This window comes from Pongo pygmaeus, chromosome 20 (assembly GCF_028885625.2).
Source record: "Pongo pygmaeus isolate AG05252 chromosome 20, NHGRI_mPonPyg2-v2.0_pri, whole genome shotgun sequence".
Lineage (NCBI taxonomy): Eukaryota > Metazoa > Chordata > Mammalia > Primates > Hominidae > Pongo > Pongo pygmaeus.
The window spans coordinates 60,568,276-60,588,991 of NC_072393.2; the positions used below are offsets into that span (position 1 = coordinate 60,568,276).

General features: G+C 49.1%; 1 protein-coding gene across 1 annotated transcript; it reads right to left on the reverse strand.

Annotated features, from left to right (window-relative positions):
• Nucleotides 1–1,093: 1,093 nt before the first annotated feature.
• Nucleotides 1,094–14,038, reverse strand: LOC134738881 (leukocyte immunoglobulin-like receptor subfamily A member 3). The gene is given in 8 exon segments (XM_063658945.1): nt 1,094–1,727; nt 11,210–11,512; nt 11,766–12,062; nt 12,289–12,591; nt 12,735–13,019; nt 13,210–13,245; nt 13,408–13,489; nt 13,909–14,038. Coding segments are annotated over 8 exon segments (1,455 nt in total). The 5' UTR covers nt 13,939–14,038; the 3' UTR covers nt 1,094–1,608.
• Between the last annotated feature and the right edge of the window lie 6,678 nt (nt 14,039–20,716).

Consider the following 20,716-nt stretch of genomic DNA (forward strand, 5'->3'; position numbering starts at 1 on the left):
AAAATTCTGAGACCCATTAGCTATAAATGTGAACATAGTTGGAAATAGAGTCTTTGCAAATGCATTTAAGTTATGATCAGGGGATCATAACAAATTAGGATGAGTCCTAATCTGATCTGACTGGTATCATAATCTGAAGAAGAGAAGAGACACACAGAGAAGAATTGGTGTGAAGACAGAGGGACCCAGGTAGACTTAAGCATTGAGAAGATGGAGGCAGAAATTGGCACGATGCTGCCCCAAGCCAAGGAGTGCCTAGACCAGCAGAAATTAGGACGAGTCATTTAAGAATTCTTCCATCGGCCAGGCGTGGTGGCTTACACCTGTAATCCCAGCACTTTGGGAGGCCAAGGGGGCAGATCACCTGAGGTCAGGAGTTCAAGACCAGCCTGACTAACAGGCTGAAACCCCATCTCTAGTAAAAATAGAAAAGTTAGCCGGGCATGGTGGTGCACACCTGTAGTCCAGTTACTTGGGAGGCAGAAGCAGAAGAATCCCTTGAACTGGGGACGCAGAGGTAGCAGTGAGCTGAGATCCCGCCATTGCACTCCAGCCTGGGTGACAATAGCGAAACTCTGTCCAAAAAAAAAGAATTATTCCATTGAACCTGCATAGTTCTGTTAACATTTTTCTTATGTTGTACTTAGATTTTTAGGTGAGCAGTGTTATCTCTCACGTCAGATATTAATATGTTTGTCTTTTGTGGATATGTGAGGATAACAGTGTCAGAATTTCATTTGACCTGTGCCATAACACTGAAGTAGAAGTGATCATTGCCTCTGAAATAGAAAGGACTGTAGGTATATGCGTGAGCTCTCAGTGGGATGTGCCACAGGTCCCTGGTGCTCATTAGTGAAGACAGCTCTGTCCCTTGCTTCCCAACCCTGCATTCAGTGAGAACTCATTGGCAGCTTGATTTGGGCCATGAAAAAAAAATTATGTCACAGAAACTGCAAGATACCACTAATTACAGCATTTTAAAGATGTCTTTTTCAGAAACAGCATAGCTGTGGTGTCACTTGAAATGCCAGTGTGATGATTCCAAGTGGTGATATTTCAGAAGAAATTACACAGATAGCATCTGAGAAAGAGGGAAGGGCTCATAGGGTACAGAGAGGGTGTCAGGGCAGCAGGGTGGATTTCTCTTTACCTGGTTGGAATCTGATCTCCTGTCATTGATTTAGTTGGTGGTTCAGGTTTGGATCTCTGAACTGAAGAGATGGGGACTCAGTAAGGGACATCAAGGAGTGTGACAATGAGGAATGAGGAAGACTGTGTCACATGCCATGGACCAGAGCACACAGGTGTGCGGAGGTGTGGACCCAACACTGCCATGTGGGATGGAGCCTCATGTCTGGGGATGGGAAAAAAAGGGGATCCAGTCAAGGAAAGTCAACATTCATAGATTAAAAAATGTACCACAGTTTAATGATCTTCTAGGAATCACCCCAGTTTCCCTGCACTCAAATATTGATTCCTATTGCTAGAAATGACCAGCAGACAGTCCAGATAATGTAGGTCCTAGATTGTCTTCCAGAGCCTCCTGGGATCATCAGATCTGTCCCTGGGGCTCCACCATGCTGAAGGGTGCATTGTCTTCTCTGCTGTTCACCTCCCGGCTGCATCTTGGAGGCTTCTCTGGCTCAGGATCCCGAGGACCACCAGGACCAAGCCAGCCACGCTAATGCGGATGAGATTCTCCACTGTGTGATCCTGGGGGTGTAAGGCTGGGGATGGTGGACAAAGAGGCCACAGAGGTCAGGGCAGATCAGAATCACCCAGGACCCCTGGATGTCCACCCAGGGCACCCACCTCCCCTTCACAGGACCTGACCCTCTGTGCCAGCCCCATAACTGAGAGCATCTCCTCACTCACTAGTAATGGAGTCTGTCTTGTTTTGTGATGGGCTGAGGGTCTCAGCTACTTCTGAGAATCAAAACAGTGGAGAAGAGCACCGAGCCCAGCCTCACTCCTGGGCTCTGCATTCTTCTTTTCCCCTGTGTCTCTTGACATGAGTTTTATGGAGTTCCTCAATAAACCCTTCCTCTGCTGTAGCAGGGTTCCCTCCAGTCTCCTCATTGAATTATTTCAGACTTTCTGTGTTCTACAAATCCAAACTCGGCTCCTGAGTCATTTGGGAGAGTTTTCCTGCATCCCAGGAGCTCAGCATGTATAAGGAAAGTGGTCCCCAGTACAGAAATAACTGTGACCTTATGTGCTGTCTGTACAGCCTGGGACCTTGTGTGCTCTCTGAGCCCTAACAGGCTGCAAGGAGCAGGTGCAGGACCACAGAAGCCAATGCTCCCCAGAGATGAGAGTTTCACGGATCCATCAGCTGAGGACCCAGGCTCCATGGAGGAGGGGTTGGACCTCAGGGGCTCTTGAATGTCAGGAACACAAAGGGGTGAAAGTCTGGGCCTGCCTCCCCTTCATGCCCTCAACCACTTCACCTGGGGTTTCATCTTCCGTTTAATCCATAGGTAACTAATTCCTCATATAGGCAGTAACCCCTAGAATGCAATACAGGTGCACACACACCCACACACACACAGAGATATGCATATGCTAAATGCTGGTGCTATCTGAGGTTCATAAATGAATACTTCTGCTCTAGCAAGTGTGAATCTAGATGAGAAGACCAATAACATACCTGTAAAGATCTGTCATGTCAAATATATGAAGCATATGGATGAATACATATAAAAATGTATTTAGATATACCTCCACTCACATCATGTGTAACGTATAGAACCTGTGTATATATGTAAAACTTCAGATATGTATTTATTATGTAGTTATATACATGTTAATATCTGAGACATATTGGCATGTAATTTAGAAATAAAGAAATAAAATTTCCGTGTATTATGGTTTCTATAAATTTTACGAGAAATTAAAGGAGATCATTGAAAAGTAATTAGAAAAGAGCCATTCTCTAGTGGGTGAATAATAAATAAAAAGAACATAATGAAACCAGTCACTTTCTCATGGATACCTATCTCTTCTTTAAAAAAAAATATAGGCATCACTTCCAAGATGGTGGAATAGGAATGGCTCTGGTCTGCAGCTCCCAGTGAGATCGACACAGATGACGGGTGATTTCTGCATTTCCAACTGAGGTACCTGATTTATCTCATTGGGACTGGTTGGACTGTGGCTGCAGCCCGCAGAGGGCGAGCTGAAGCAGGATGGGGCATCGCCTCATCTGGGAAGCACAAGGGGCTGGAGGATTTCCCTTTCCTAGCCAGGGGAAACCATGACAGACTGTATCTGGAGAAACAGTACACTCCTGACCAAATACTGCACTATTCCCACAGTCTTAGCAACTGGCAGACCAGGAGATACCCTCCCGTGCCTGGCTCGGCAGGTCTCACATCCACAGAGCCTTGCTCACTGCTAGTGCAGCAGTCTGAGATTGACCAGCGATGCTGCAGCTGGACGGATGGAGGGGTGTCCACCATTGCTGAGGCTTGAGTAGCTCACAGTGTAAACAAAGAGGCCTGGAAGCACGAACTGGGTGGAGCCCACCACAGCTCAGCAAGGCCTACTGCCTCTATAGATTCCACCTCTGGGGGCAGGGCATAGTGGAACAAAAGTCAGCAGACAGCTTCTGAAGACTTAAACGTCCCTGTCTGACAGCCCTGAAGAGAGCAGTGATTCTCTCAGCACGGCATTCGAGCTGCAACAATGGACAGACTGCATCCTCAAGCGGGTCCCTGACCCCCATGTAGCCTGACTGGGAAACACCTCCCAGTAGAGGCCGACAGACACCTCAAAAAGGCAGGTGCCCCTCTGGGATGAAGCTTCAAGAGGAAGGATCAGGCAGCAATATTTGCTGTTCTGCAGCCTCTGCTGGTGATACCCAGGCAAATAAGGTCTGGCTGGACTGGACCTCCAGCAAATGTCAACAGACCTGCTGCTGAGGGGTCTGACTCTTAGAAGGAAAACTAACAAACAGAAAGGAATAGCATCAACATCAACAAAAAGAACATCCACACCAAAACCCCATCTCTAGGTCACCAACATCAAAGACCAAAGGTAGATAAAACCACAAAGATGGGGAGAAACCAGAGGAGAAAAGCTGAAAATTCCAAAAACAGAGGGCCTCTTCTCCTCCATAAAATCACAGCTCCTCACCAGCAAGGGAATGAGACTGGATGAAGCATGAGTTTGATGACTTGACAGAAGTAGGCTTCAGAAGGTTGGTAATAACAAACTACTTCGAGCTAAAGGAGCATGTTCTAACCCATTGCAAGGAAGCTAAAAACCTTGAAAAAAGGTTAGACGAATAGCTAACTACAATAAACAGTGTAGAGAAGACCTTAAATGACCTGATGGAGCTGAAAACCATGGCACAAGAACTTCGTGATGCATGAACAAGCTTCAGTAGCCTATTCGATCAAGTGGAAGAAAGGATATCAGTGACTGAAGATCAAATTAATGAAATAAAGTAAGAAGACAAGATTAGAGAAAAGAGAGTGAAAAGAAATGAACAAAGCTTCCAAGAAATATGGGACTATGTGAAAAGACCAAACTTATGTTTGATTAGTGTACTGGAAAGTGACAAGGAGAATGGAACCAAGTTAGAAAACACTCTTCAGAGTATTATCCAGGAGAACTTTCCTAACCTACCAAGGCAGGCCAACATCCAAATTCAGGAAATACAGAGAACACCACAAAGATACTCCTCGAGAAGAGCAACCCAAAGACACATAATTATCAGATTCACCAAGGTTGAAATGAAGGAAAAAATGTTAAGGGCAGCCAGAGAGAAAGGTCAGGTTACCCAAAAAGGAAAGCCCATCAAACTAATAGCAGATCTCTTGGCAGAAACTCCACGAGCCAGGAGAGAGTGGGGGCCAATATTCAACATTCTTAAAGAAAATAATTTTCAACCCAGACTCTCATATCCAGCCAAACTAAGCTTCATCAGTGAAGGAGAAATAAAATCCTTTACAGCCAAGCAAATGCTGAGAGATTTTGTCACTACCAGGCCTGCCTTAAAAGAGCTCCTGAAGGAAGTATTAAACATGGAAAGGAACAATCAGTACCAGCCACTGCAGAAACATGCCAAATGGTAAAGACCATTGATGCTATGAAGAAACTGCATCAATTGATGGACAAAATAACCAGCTAACATCATAATGACAAGATCAAATTCAAACATAACAATGTTAACCTTAAATGTAAATGGGTTAAATGCCCCAATGAAAAGACACAGACTGGCAAATTGGTTAAAGAATCAAGACCCATCAGATTCAGGAGACCCATCTCATGTGCAGAGACACATGTAGGCTCAAAATAAAGGGATGGAGGAAGATCTACCAAGCAAATGGAAAGCAAAAAAACAAAAAGCAGGAGTTGCAATCCTAGTCTCTGATAAAACAGACTTTAAACCAACAAAGATCAAAAGAGACAAAGAAGGCCACTATATAATGGTAAAGGGATCAATTCAACAAGAAGAGCTAACTATCCTAAATATATATACACCCAATACAGGAGCACCCAGATTCAAAAACCAAGTCCTTAGAGACCTACAAAAAGACTTAGACTCCCACACAATAATAATGGGAGACTTTAACACCCCTCTGTCAATATTAGACAGATCAACGACGCATTAGGTTAACAAGGATATCCAGGACTTGAACTCAGCTCTGAACCAAGCACACCTAACAGACATCTACAGACTTCAACACCCCAAATCAACAGAATACACATTCTTCTCAGCGCCACTTCACACTTATTCCAAAATTGACCACATAATTGGCAGGAAAACAGCAAATGTAAAAGAACAGAAATCACAACAAACTGTCTCTCACACCACAGTGCAATCAAATTACAACTCAGGATTAATAAACTCACTCAAAACCACACAACTACATGGAAACTGACCAACCTGTTCCTGAATGACTACAGGGTAAATAATGAAATGAAGGCAGAAATAAAGATGTTCTTTGGAACCAATGAGAACAAAGACACAATGTACCAGAATCTCTGGGACACATTTCAAGTAGTCTGTAGAGGGAAATTTATAGCACTAAATGCCCAAAAGAGAAAGCAGGAAAGATCTAAAATCGACACCCTAACATCACAATTAAAAGAACTAGAGAAGCAAGAGCAAACAAATTCAAAATCTAGCAGAAGGCAAGAAATAACTAAGATCACAGCAGAACTGAAGGAGATAGAGACACAAAAAAAACCCTTCAAAAAGATCAATGAATCCTGGAGCTGGTTTTTTGAAAAGATCAACAAAATTGATAGACCGCTAGCAAGACTAATAAACAAGAAAAGAGAGAAGAATCAAATAGATACAATAAAAAATGATAAAGGGGATATCACCACCAATTCCACAGAAATACAAACTACCATCAGAGAATACTGTAAACACCTCTACGCAAATAAACTAGAAAATCTAGAAGAAATGGATAAATTCCTGGACACATACACCCACCCAAGACTAAACCAGAAAGAAGTTGAATCTCTGAATAAACCAATAACAGTTCTGAAATTAAGGCAATACTTAATAGCCTACCAACCAAAAAAAGTACAGGACAAGAAGGATTCGCAGCCAAATTCTACCAGAGGTACAACAAGGAGCTGGTACCACTCCCTCTGAAACTATTCCAATCAATAGAAAAAGAGGGAATCCTCCCTAACTCATTTTATGAGGCTAGCATCATGCTGATACCAAAGACTCGTAGAGACACAACAACAAAAAAGAGAATTTTAGGTCAATATCCCTGATGAACATTGATGTGAAAATCCTCAATAAAATACTGGCAAATCAATCCTCAATAAAATACTGGCAAACCAAATCCAGCAGCACATCAAAAAGCTTATCCACCACGATGAAGTCAGCTTCATCCCTGGGATGCAAGGCTGGTTCAACATACGCAAGCCATTAAAGGTAATCCATCACATAAACAGGACCAATGACAAAAACCACATGATTATCTCAGTAGATGCAGAAAGGGCCTTCAACAAAATTCAACAGCCCTTCATGCTAAAAACTCTCAATAAACTCGGTACTGATGGAACATATCTCAAAATAATAAGAGCTATTTATAGCAAACCCACAGCCAAAATCATACTGAATGGGCAAAAACTGGAAGCACTCCCTTTGAAAACTGGCACAAGACAAGAATTTCCTCTCTCACCACTCCTATTCAACACAGTGTTGGAAGTTCTGGCTAGGGCAATCAGGCAAGAGAAAGAAATAAAGTGTATTCAATTAGGAAAAGAGGAAGTCAAATTATCTCTGTTTGCAGATGACATGATTGTATATTTAGAAAACCCCATCGACTCAGCCCAAAATCTCCTTAAGCTGCTAAGCAACTTCAGTAAAGTCTCAGGATACAAAATCAATGTGCAAAAATTACAAGCATTCCTATACACCAATAATAGACAAACAGAGAGCCAAGTCATGAGTGAACTCCCATTTGCAATTACTACAAAGAGAATAAAATACCTACGAATCCAACTTACAAGGGATGTGAAGGACCTCTTCAAGGAGAACTACAAACCACTGCTCAAGGAATTAAAAGAGAACACAAACAAATGGAAGAACATTCCATGCTCATGGATAGGAAAAATCAATATTGTGAAAATGGCCACACTGCCCAAAGGAATTTATAGATTCAATGCTATCCCCATCAAGCTACCACTGACTTTCTTCACATAATTGGAAAAAACTACTTTAAATTTCATGTGGATCCAAAAAAGAGCCCATATAGCCAAAACAATCCTAAGCAAAAAGAACAAAGCTGAAGGCATCACGCTACCTGACTTCAAACTACCCTTCAAGGCTACAGTAACCAAAGGAGCATGGTACTGGTACCAAAACAGGTGCATAGACCAATGGAACAAAACAGAGCCCTCAAAAATAAAACCACACATCTACAACCATCAGAACTTTGACAAACTTGACAAAAACAAGAAATGGGGAAAGAATTCCCTATTTAATAAATGGTGCTAGAAAAACTGGCTAGCCACATGTAGAAAGCTGAAACTGCATCCCTTCCTTACACCCTATACAATAATTAAGTCAAGATGGATTAAAGACTTAAATGTAAGACCTAACACCATAAAAACCCTAGAAGAAAACCTAGGCAATACCATTCAGGACATAGGCATGGGTAAAGACTTCATGACTAAAACACCAAAAGCAATGGCAACAAAAGCCAAAATAGACAAATGGGATCTAATTAAACTAAAGAGCTTCTGCACAGCAAAAGAAACTATCACCAGAGTGAACAGGCAGCCTACAGAATGGGAGAAAATTTTTGCAATCTACCCGTCTGACAAAGGGCTAATATCCAGAATCTACAAAGAACTTAAACACGTTTACAAAAAAAAAAAAAAAAAACCATCAAAAAGTGGGCAAAGGATATGAACAGACACTTCTCAAGAGAAGACATTTATGCAGGCAACAGACATATGCAAAAATGCTCATCATCACTGGTCATCAGAGAAATGCAAATCAAAACAGCAGTGAGATACCAACCATCTCACGCCAGTTGGAATGGCGATCATTAAAAAGTCAGGAAACTACCGATGTTGGAGAGGATGTGGAGAAACAGGAAAGCTTTTACACTGTTGGTGGGAGTGTAAATTAGTTCAACCATTGTGGAAGACAGTGTGGCAATTCCCCAAGAATCTACAACAAGAAATACCATTTGACCCAGCAATCCCATTACTGGGCATATACCCAAAGGGTTATAAATCATTCTACGATAAAGACACATGCACACATATGTTTATTGTGGCACTATTCACAATAGCAAAGACTTGGAACCAACCCAAATGTCCATCAGTGGACTGGATTAAGAAAATGTGGCACATATACACCATGGAATACTATGCAGCCATAAAAAGGGATGAGTGCATGTCCTTTCCAGGGACATGGATGAACCTGCAAACCATCATTCTAAGCAAACTGTCACAGGAACAGAAAACCAAACACCACATGTTCTCACTCATAATGGGAGCTGAACAATGAGAACACATGGACACAGGGCAGGGAGCACCACACACCGGGGCCGGTCTGGGGGTGGGGGGCTGGGAGAAGGATAGCATTAGGAGAAATACTTAATGTAAATGACGAGTTGATGGGTGCAGCAAACCAACATGGCACTTCTATACCTACGTAACAAACCTGCACGTTGTGCACATGTACCCTAGAACTTAAACTATAATAATAAAATATATATATAAAGAAATCAAATACCTCACTTATCAATTGTTAAAGATGTTGAATAATTCTTTAAGTTAAAATGAGCATACAATATTCTTAGGAGTAAAATTTCAAAATGTGTCTTAAATTCATTAAGAAAATCTTCACTTTTAATGTGTAAAAGAGGAAGACTTGATATTAACGAGAAATTTGTTTCTACATTGAATGTATAAATTAAATCAAGACTCAATTAAAGGGGAGTATAATTAAGGATTTTTAAATAATAAATGCATACAAACAAATAAAAATTATAAATTCCTATATTCAAATATTGTTTTAAAAGTTTTAGAAAAAAAGTAACAATGGACAAGTGCATACAGAAAATGCAGAGTAGAAATGAGTTAAACACAAAGACGTGCTGTGAATAATTGCCTGACTCGTCCAGGGAGCAGGTGCAGGGCCCCTCCGTATTCTCAGCGGTGCCCTGAGCACAGAGGCCTCCAGGTGAGCACAGGAGGGGCCGTGTGAGCGGCACCCACAGCTGGGGTGCTTCTCTCTCAAGGAGCACATCTGGGGTGGACTCCAGCCTCATCACAGTCAGATCCCACCAAGGCCCGAGCAACCTCCTCTCTTGTCTTGAGATGGCCCAGGGACCCCGCAAGTGTGGGTGAGGGGCTCATACTCAGGGGCTCTTGGAAACGAGAAATGAGAGCTGCCAATAGACTGTCCATCTGTCCTCTCTCCAACTTGCCTGCCTCTCTTCCTCCTCCATCAGTCCCAGCATCTTCCCGGTATCCAAGTCAGGCCTGGACCCCAAATCCTCCCTACCCAGCCTGTTCTCCTTCCTCTACTCATCACACATCCTGCAGGACAAGGTCAGGGGCTGGGGGTCCTGCAGAGCTGTGCCAGGTGTTGATTTTGGAAGAAAATGGGAGAAATTTTCTCTTGTACACAAGAGAGGGGAGACTCTCAACCAGCGGGGTTTTGTAAACTTTTGTTTTTTCCAAAATATTGTGGTTTGTCTTACTAAGCTGAGATTCCGGGAGGAATGAGTAAAACTGAGTGCACCTGCCCCCATCTCCATTGGTTTTTTAACTCTTAACAAGTCTCAGTTATTGGGAGAATTAGGAGAGGGCCAGAGAGGGCTGTAGATGGGAGCAGGTCTAGGATGAGCCACATCCCAGACGCCCCAGAAGGTCAGAAATGAAGGGGCTTTGGGGCGGTCACATCCAGGCAGCTCCCCCTTATTCAGATGGGGAGTCCAGGGTGCAAGGGGAACGGTCTTTTTCAGAAGTTCCACATCCCAAGGAGAGGCTGAGCCATCACAGACCCAGCCCCACCTCCCCGGGCTCCTCCCACCTGACTCCTAGACCAAGCACCTGCCTGTGATGTCCCCTGACCCTGGCTCCCCCATGAGAGGTGACAGCTCCTGGGAATCCTGCTCGGGGAGGGGGAAAGACCCCGTTGCTCCACTCATCAATGCTGAACCTCAGACACGTCCCTCCCCTCTGTCCACCATGGAGGGAACACCTGCCCTATCCCTGGAGCCCCAGGAAGCCACACAGACCACACCCTTACTGTCCACTCTCCCCTCTGCTGCCCTGGAGTCAGACCCTGAATATTGGAGGTAGCATTGAGACGAGTCTAGAAACTTCTCTTGAGCTGGGAGTGGCTGTTTTTGTCACCCTTGGGGTCAGGACTTAGGGGTTGGGACCCCCAAAGGCTCTGATTCTGAGGTGGAGACATCAGGAGGGGAGCAGGTGGGGTCTCCGTCTTCCACCCTAAGTCTAATTTCATCTCCTCTGAGGTTCACCCCCATCTCCACCCAGCCCTCCCTGCTCTTTACTCTACTGAGACTTCAAGGGTGGGAGCCAGGGGTGGGAGGTCCCCGCCTATTTCCACCCTCCCATGGGCTGGACCCTCCCCTGTGGACCCTCCCCCTTCACTCCCCTCATTCATTATTGTCCCAGAGCTCTGCTGGGGGCAGGGCCTGAGCTGATCCTTTGAGCTCAGAGAGGACAAGGTCAGGGCCCTCACCTGAGACCATGAGACGCAGGGGGTCACTGGGTTGAGACAGCAGGTAGGGTTTGGAGCTGAGTGAGCCATAGCACCTGTAGGTCCCCGCGTGGGCTGAGGTCACAGGACCCAAGGGGAATTCAGCCTGGTTCTGCTGAGCTTGGTGCTCTGATCTCAGACGCAGCGGGGGATGGGCTGCCCCCTCCTTGATCAGAAGGAAAGTGTCAAACTGCCCCCATGACTAACACAGCAGGGTCATGTTCTCTCCTGAGGCCACCGTGGGGCCCGGCTGCCCGGAGAGGAAGGGTCTGCCAGGGGTCTGTCCTGGAGAGAAGAAGGATGGGTGAGGGGCTGCCCCACCTTGTTATGAGCTGAGACCTCCCCAGGCCTCTCTCTGGGATTCTCAGTCTCTCTGCCTCTGCTTTGTCTGAGTCTCCCCTCCCCACCCACCCCTGTCTCTGTCTGTCTCTCCCTCCCTTGGGACCCCCACCCCTCATCCCGGCCATCACCATCTGGGCTCCCCCGGCAGGGCCTGTGCAGAGCCTGGGTCCCTGACTGAACCCGCTGGGCTCCTCACCTGAGATCAGGATGTCCAGGGGGTCACTGGGGGCTGACCACTCGGAGGAGACGTTGCGTGCACCGTAGCATCTGTACTGGCCCCCGTGGGAGCGGCTCACAGGGCCCAGGGTGAAGTTGGCCTGAGAGAGCCCAGCCTGGGGCTGCCGGCCAGGGCGCTGGAGGAAGTCACGTTCTCCCACCTTATACAGAACGAATCTGTCGTAGCCGACATCAGAGCCACTCTGGAGGGTCAGGCTCTCCCCAGGAGCCACAACAGGGCCCGGCTGCACTGAGAGTGATGGCTTCTTAGAAACACCTGGGAAAAGGTGGTCATGGTTTCCAGGAGCCGACCCTCAGGCTTTCCCACAAATCCTCCCTCTCCCCCGGGGCCTCATCACTGCTGATCTTCCTGTGTCTCTGGCCCCAGGAGCCCTGAGCCCTCTCGCCCCAACATCATCCCCCCTGGAGCTGCCCTGAGACGCGGCTCCTCCCAACCTGCCTGGAGACTCAGGGAACTCCAGGCAATGCTGTGAATTTCTCACCTGGAACCAGGAGCTCCAGGAGATCACTGGGTGAAGACCACACATAGGGAGTGCGCGAGTCATAACCATAGCACCTGTACAACCACCTGCGACTTGGGCTCACGGGGCCCATGGAGAAGATGGCGCGGGACGACCCACGGGCATGGGGCTGGGAGTTCAGGCATTGTGGGTGTTCATCTTCTCCTTCCTTACACAGAATGAAGCCGTCAAATGGCACCTGTGAGTCACACTGGAGGATCACATTCCCTCCTGAGGTCACCACAGGGCTGGGCAGAGCTGAGAGGGTGGGTTTGCTGTAGGCTCCTAGAAGAGAAGGAGGCACCGTGTTAAATGGGGCTCACACCTCCCACATCATCCCCAGGGCTGGGCTGTGAGAGGGAGACACCCCTGAGAGCCTCCTTCCTGAGAGCAGAGCCTGGGGCTGGGACTCCTGAGTGTCCTCTCACCTGTCATCACCAGCTCCAGGGGGTCACTGGGCTCTGACCACCGAGTTCGGCTGTAATACTGACAGCGATACCGCCCTGTGTGTTCCCAGGAGATGGATGGGATGGGGAACTGGCCCTTCTTCACAAGCTCTAGTCGTATCCGTGTAATCCAGGATGCTGATTTTTTCTCCCTATATAGACGGTACTCCTGGGCTTCAAGGCTCCCCTGACACCTGAGGGTCACGGGACTCCCCTGGGTGATCACAGAGTCTGGCTCAGCCCAGAGGGTGGACTTGGGGAGGGGCCCTGAAAGGAAATCAGAGGTCAGATTCTAAGTCATTTCCCACCCAAGAGATCTCAGCTCTCAGTCCAGGACCCTCCAGACACCCCCATCATCAGCTCAGAAGTGCTATTCCCCATCCCCAGCTGCTGCACGGGGGTGACCCCTTGTCCCCAGTGAGGAGGAGGGACCTGGGACAGCTGGGGACAGACTTACCTGCCTGCACGTGGGTCCTGGGGCCCAGACTCAGCCCTGGAAGAGAGTTCCTTGTGAGAGATTTGCCCCTGAAGCCTGAGCAGGTCCTTCCCTCCCTGGGATCTTTGTGAGCCCCCGGGGTCTCCTTAGGGACTAGAGTTTGGCTGTGGGGTGAGGTCCCTCCTAGGTTAGAAGCTCCCCTCCCTCTTCAAATCTCACCGAGACAGATCAGGACCATGAGGATGGGGGTCATGGCGTCTTCTCCCACTGCCCTGCTCTGCGGATGGATGAGCCCTCGGTGCTGGCAGGACAGAGACAGACAGAGAGAAATAGCCTCCCCTCCTTCCCACCCTGTATGGACACTCGGAGACTGGGTCCTTCTTGTCATGGGGTGTGGTCATCTGCAGCCACACAGGAAGCGGAACTGCCCTCCCAGGAGCCTGGCTCTCATTCTTTTAGGGCTGAGTTTGGGGCAGGCACTGGGCCCTCTGCAGACATTTCAGACTGTAATGGGGTCTTTCCTGACCCCCAGCCACTGTGTGTCTGGTTTCTCCTCGTCTCACTGAGAGCCAGGATGTAGCAGCAAATAGAACTGGTGCTTTCTGCATCTGCCCTTCCAGATGAGGGTAGTGGAGTCTTCCCCTTCCTTCTCACAGCCTCCCCCAAGGTCTCTCGCCCTCCTTCAGCCCATCCATCAGCTCAGCGTTGTGGGGCCCTTACCATGGCAGTCGTCTCTCCAGCCCTGGACATGCTTCAGGGAAGACCCGGGTCCATGCTGCAGGCAGACTCGGATCAGCAGAGAAGCATCTCGCATCTGGCTGTGCCGTCCAGGCTGAGCTGTGTGTGGCAGTGAGCACAGAGGAGTAATGCAGGGAAATAGGGGAAGAGAAGTAGACTTCTTTCTTGACACTGGATTGTGGGTTTTCTTTCAGCCAAATAGTCCCCTCTCAACTTCCCCTTTTTAAATGTTTTTGCTACAGCGTCCACTCCCTCCCCCCGGGAACAAACCTCTGAGTCTTTTCTGCCTCCCAGGTGCCCCTTGCATCCTTGGCCATCCCTCTGCACCTGAATTTCTGGTCAACATTTTGGGAACAATTACTTATGTTTGAGGTTTGATTTGAGGAGTTAGGGAGGAAGTTTATATTTGTTTGATGACTGGTTATCATCCACTGCCTATGTGACCTTGGTTTGTAGTGTCCCATCTCTGAGCCTCAGTTTCTTCCTTTGCAGATTATTGTCACAAATCCCACTCGTCACAGTGGTTGTGGGGTCAGTAGTGCCTGGGACATTGGGAGGGGCTCATTTGTGCTTGATTTCCAGAGCAGGGTAAGACCTGAGGCTTTGGGATGTGAGAGGATCTTGGTGTTGGACTCCACATTCTGTAGGTGATTGATGTGTCCACTCAACATGTCACATCTGACCCTAATGGAGAAATGTATGTGAGGCATTTCTGAAATACCCAGAGCATCAAGGTCATGAGCAGAAAAAGACATGTGGAAGTTCCCAAGTGTAGGTGGATCCACAAGAAAGAACAGAGGCCAGAGGTGAGATGTCACAGTGTCCCGGGACCATCAAGGGGTCATTAGGGTGGAGGTTTCCACCACTGAGTGGAGCTGGGAGAGGAACCTCGGGATCTGCAATAACAGTGAGGGGCTCAGGGCTCCAGACCAAGGTGGGAGGCTGCATCCTCCGGCTACACCTGAGGCTGGAGTGGAACCCCAGCAGCCCAGAGGAATTCTATCAAAGGAGTACACCAAACTGTCCAGTGATAGAGCTGCTGGGATTCCAAAGAAAGAAGCACTAAACACCAGGGTGTGCATAGAGCATTTATTAGGGGGACTTCCACAGAGTGGGGCGCCCTCGTCTCCTTGCCGAGTGTCTGTTTGTGGATCTCAAGGATGTGCTTCCTCATAGCAGCATGTTTTTCAGATGGACAAGGAGACACTCGGTGTTCTACCCAAAGCTTTAACCTAAAATAAAAACAAAAACAAAAATAAACCCCTAGAGAATATGATCTCTCAGTACAGTTGTTTCTTGGGATACACAGGCAATTCGTTTCAGTACCCCCTACATGTACCAACACCTGCTCGTCCTCCAGCCCTGACATTGTCTCTGCTGGGCCTGCATATAGGAAAAGTCTGCCGTTCATATACGCAAATCTTGCATCCCACAAATGCAATAGTTTTGATCCCCGTTTGGTTGAAAAAAGTGTGCACATAAGAGACCCCAGGAATTCAAGGCTGCGTTGCTCCAAGGTTGCCTGGATTTCGAGTGTATTTGGGAGTGAGAAGCAAGGATTACAATCTGGAGTGCATGGCATGGCAAGCCACAGTGTGTCCGAAGAGGGAAGTGTGATGTGATACACACTGGTTTTCACCCTTGGTTCCTGGCTCACAACTCCATAGCCCTTGTTATAGTCTTTTGTTATAACATTGGCTGTGCTGGGCCTCAGGGGAGGCCTCTGACCTCCTCCTGCCCTTCCTTCACCTGCCCAAGGCAAGACTCGAATGTCCCTGCCTTTCTGATGGTGGCTCTTAAGACCCTCCCAGAACACGGTCTCAGCCTGTTCCTTGTGGGAGGAAATGCTGACATCATGAAGCTTCATAAAAACCCAAGAGGACTGGGTTTCATGGGTTTCTGGATGGCTGAGCATGCGGAGGCTCCTGGAGGGCGACGCCCAGGGAAGGTATGGAAGCCCCGCGCCCCTTCCCCCATGCCTCCTTCTATGAGTCTCTTCTTCTGTGTCCTCTGCAGTGTGCTTTGTATTCAACCAGGAAATGTCAGTGTTTCCCTGAGTTCTGTGAGCTGCTACAGCAAATTAATCAAACCCAAAGAGTGGGGCATGGGATCCCCAACTTGAAGCCGGTCAGTCAGAAGTTCTGGAGGTCTGGACTTGGGAATGGTGTGGGGGGCAATCTTAGGGAATGAACCTTCAATCTATGGGATCCGGGACTGTGTCTGGGTAGACAGCGTCAGAGCTGACTTAGAGGACACCCAGCTGCTGTTCGCTACTGGGTCTGGGGGAAAAAAACCCCACATATCTGGTCCTAGAAGTATTCTTCTGTGTTGATGATTCCTGTGATGTGAGAGTAGAGGAAAAGCACCGTAGAGAGAGCTCTCTGTACATAGAGAGGTAAAGGAAGTTCTTATCAGCAACAAGGGAGAGGCTGACAAACCTGCTTAGAAACAGAGTTCCCTGGTTCCACAGGTTCAAAGCCAGAGGTGCTGTCAGTCCATTGGAGGAGATGCCATTGCTGGGCAAGTGTTCTCTCGAGAGCATCTTATTGGAATTCCTGACATCCTAAAGAATATCTAGTGATAAACCTTGTCAAAGCAGAAGGGGGTGAAGGACATGGAAGAGTTTCTTGTAGGTTTTTTAAAAGTCCTTAGAAACAGTTCTTATCTGAGAGCTGGAAGCATGGCCTCCTCTCCTTCAGGCCTTCTTGGCCCTGTGTGGTCTGAGTTTGACCAAAGTCATCTCATCCTTGCACCTGTGACTTTCCTATTGGGAGTCTGCAGTGAAGGGATTGGGTTATGAAGTTTAACCTGAGAATTTCAGGAATTTGGTTCAGGGGAGGGATTGTTTCTACACTTTTAGCAAAACGGTTAATTTTTCAGTGTTTTCTAGAAACAACCTAAAGTGCTTTATCAGTACTTGGGGATGCTCAAGACCTCAGCTTGGGTTCCAGCCTGCAGGTGAAAACATGCATCTGTCCAGCCCACAGAGCAGTCATGCCCCTTTGTCTCTCTCTCAGAACAAGGAAAAAAGTGGAGGAAATTGTGGGACCCTAGAGACTGTGACTCCCCCACTTCTGTGTTTGTGGACAGACCCTGGGATGACTCAGTGACCCTGGCCACACTCAGCACTGAGCCACTTTCTTCCTGGGTGTGCATGACACAGATGCGCTTTATCACTGCTGGACCGGGCATATCTGATCCTTGAGTGTGAGGCTCACATGGACCCCACCATGCTGGGCATAACACAGAGGTGATTCTAAGCTTGGGAGCATGGGCACCGCAGGGCAGGAGCGGCTACAGCAATGCCCTCATCAGCTTTCCTTCCTGAGTCAGCCCTGGGAGAAACCCTGTATGGAAGATCAGGTGTGTGGGAGAAAATCTCACCCCAGAGGAATAAAAATCAAAGAGTCCGTTAGAGAAAAAACAGGCAATTGTAGAAATGAATTAGGAAGCTATTGTGATGTGAAAATAGTAAATTATATTAACACATTTAGAAATAATTTCATCCAGAACGAGACACAGGTGAAATGATAAATATTGTATTGGTGTAGAATATTTATTAAGATTTTCCATTAGTCATCAGAGAAAAACTAGAAATGAAAAAAATAGAAAAGATAATTAATGCACACAAGAAATGGAATGAGAAGAGGAAACAGATATCTCTCTTTGGATCACACTTTCAGAATGAAGGAAATAAGGAGTATGTTATTCAGTAAATACTTGCAAAGAAAATGGTTGACATTTTTATAGAAATGAAAGAACATGAGTTTAACGTGCACAAATTCATAAATAACATTAATGTCTTAACTATGATAGAGCAAATGATACCTAGAATAGATACAAAGTAATTTTAAAACTACTGGAGAAAATGAAAATTATTCTCAAATGAAAGACAAGCACATTGGGACCGGATTTCCCAAGAGTAAAAAGTGACAAGAGCTCTCCCTCTCCCTCTCCCTCTCCCCCTCCCCCTCCCCCTCCACCTCTCCCTCTCCCTCTCCCTCCCCTTTCTTCGGTCTCCCTCTCCTTCTTTTTTCCGTCTCCCGCTGTTGTCGAAGCTGGACTGTACTGCCATGATCTCGGCTCGCTGCAACCTCCCTGTCTCGGGCTCCTGTGACTCTCCTGCCTCGGCCTGCTGAGTGCCTGGGATTGCAGGCGCGCGCCGCCACGCCTGAATGGTTTTTGTATTTTTGGTGGAGACGGGGTTTCACCGTGTTGACCGGGCTGGTCTCAAGCTCCTGGCCTCGAGTGATCTGCCTGCCTCGGCCTCCCGAGGTGCTGGGATTGCAGACGGAGTCTCGCTAACTCAATGCTCAATGGTGCTCAGGCTGGAGTGCAGTGGCATGATCTCGGCTCGCTGCAACCTCCACCTCCCAGCCGCCTGCCTTGGCCTCTTAAAGTGCTAAGATTACAGCCTCTGCCCCGCCGCCACCCCGTCTAGGAAGTGAGGAGCATCTCTGCCTGGCCGCCCATCGTCTGGGATGTGAGGAGCCCCTCTGCCCGGCCGCCCTATCTGGGAAGTGAGGAGCGCCTCTGCCCGGCCGCCCTATCTGGGAAGTGAGGAGCGCCTCTGCCCGGCCGCCCATCGTCTGGGAGGTGAGGAGCGCCTCTGCCCGGCCACCCCGTCTGGGAGGTGAGGAGCGCCTCTGCCCGGCCGCCCCGTATGGGAGGTGAGGAGTGCCTCTGCCTGGCCGCCACCCCGTCTGGGAGGAAGTGAGGAGCGCCTCTGCCCGGTTGCCCCATCTGGGAAGTGAGGAGCGCCTCTGCCTCGCCGCCACCCCGTCTGGGAAGTGAGGATCGCCTCTGCCCGGCCGCCACCCCATATGGGAAGTGAGGAGCGCCTCTGCCTCGCCGCCACCCCGTCTGGGAAGCGAGGAGCGCCTCTGCCCGGCCGCCACCCCGTCTGGGAGGAAGTGAGGAGTGCCTCTGCCCGGCTGCCCCATCTGGGAAGTGAGGAGCGCCTCTGCCCAGCTGCCACCCCGTATGGGAAGTGAGGAGCGCCTCTGCCCGGCCGCCCCGTCTGGGAGGTGAGGAGTGCCTCTGCCCGGCCACCCCGTCTGGGAAGTGAGGAGCGCCTCTGCCCGGCCGCCCCGTCTGGGAGGTGAGAAGTGCCTCTGCCCGGCTACCACCCTGTCTGGGAGGAAGTGAGGAGCACCTATGCCCGGCTGCCCCATCTGGGAGATGAGGAGCGCCTCTGCCCGGCCGCCCCGTCTGGGAGGTGAGGAGCGCCTCTGCCTGGCCGCCACCCCGTCTGGGAGGAAGTGAGGAGCGCCTCTGCCCGGCTGCCCCATCTGGGAAGTGAGGAGCGCCTCTCCCCGGCCGCCACCCCATATGGGAAGTGAGGAGCGCCTCTGCCTGACCACTCCGTCTGGGAGGTGAGGAGCGCCTCTGCCCGGCCGCCCCGTCTGGGAGGTGAGGAGTGCCTCTGCCCGGCTGCCACCCCGTCTGGGAGGAAGTGAGGAGCACCTCTGCCCGGCCGCCCCCTCTGGGAAGTGAGGAGCGCCTCTGCCTGGCCGCCACCCCATCTGGGAGGAAGTGAGGAGCGTCTCTGCCCGGCCGCCCCGTCTGGGAAGTGAGGAGCACCTCTGCCCGGCCGCCCCCTCGGGGAAGTGAGGAGCACCTCTGCTCGGCCGCCCCATCTGGGAAGTGAGGAGCGCCTCTGCCCGGCCGCCCCGTCTGGGAGGTGAGGAGCGCCTCTGCCCGGCTGCCACCCGGTCTGGGAGGAAGTGAGGAGCGCCTCTGCCCGGCCGCCCCGTCTGGGAGATGAGGAGCGACTCTGCCCGGCCGCCCATCGTCTGGGATGTGAGGAGCGCCTCTGCCCGGCCGCCCTGTCTGGGAGGTGTACCCAACAGCTCCGAAGAGACAGCGACCATCGGGAGCGGGCCATGAGGACGATGGCGGTTTTGTTGAAAAGAAGAGGGGGGAAGTGTGGGGAAAGCAAGGAGAGATCAGATTGTTGCTGTGTCTGTGTAGAAAGAGGTGGGCATAGGAGACTCCATTTTGTTCTGACTAGGAGAAATTCTTCTGCCTTGGGATGCTGTTGATCTATGGCCTTTCCCCCAGCCCCGTGCTCTCTGAAACATGTGCTGTGTCAACTCAGGGTTAAATGGATTAAGGGCGGTGCAAGATGTGCTTTGTTAAACAGATGCTTGAAGGCAGCATGCTCTTTAAGAGTCATCACCACTCCCTAATCTCAAGTACCCAGGGGCACAAACACTGCAGAAGGCCGCAGGGTCCTCTGCCTAGGAAAACCAGAGACCTTTGTTCATGTGTTTATCTCCTGACCTTCTCTCCACTATTATCCTATGACCCTCCCATATCCCCCTCTCCGAGAAACCCCCAAGAATCATCAATAAATACTTCATAAATTAAAAAAAAAAAAAAAGGAAAAAAAAAAAAAGTGACAAGAAAATGACTGGGGGTTGAGGTTGAAGTTGGCTGAGTGGAAAGAGCTGGAGTCTGCCTACTCACAAAGAGGACCCAAAATAGCAAGTAAATACTAACGGGTCAAGTGGATCTTCCAAGAGGATGCTGGGGTTCACCTGAGAAACATGAGGACATGGAGAGAAGAGAAGAGAAAAGGTGGGAGCCAGGAGAGGCTCCTAACCCGGGGAAGGGGTGAGTGAGTGAGAGATTCCCTAACACGGGGAAGGGGTGAGTGAGTGAGAGCCTCCTAACACGGGGAAGGGGTGAGTGAGTGAGAGGCTCCCTAACACGGGGAAGGGGTGAGTGAGTGAGAGATTCCCTAACACGGGGAAGGGGTGAGTGAGTGAGAGGCTCCCTAACACGG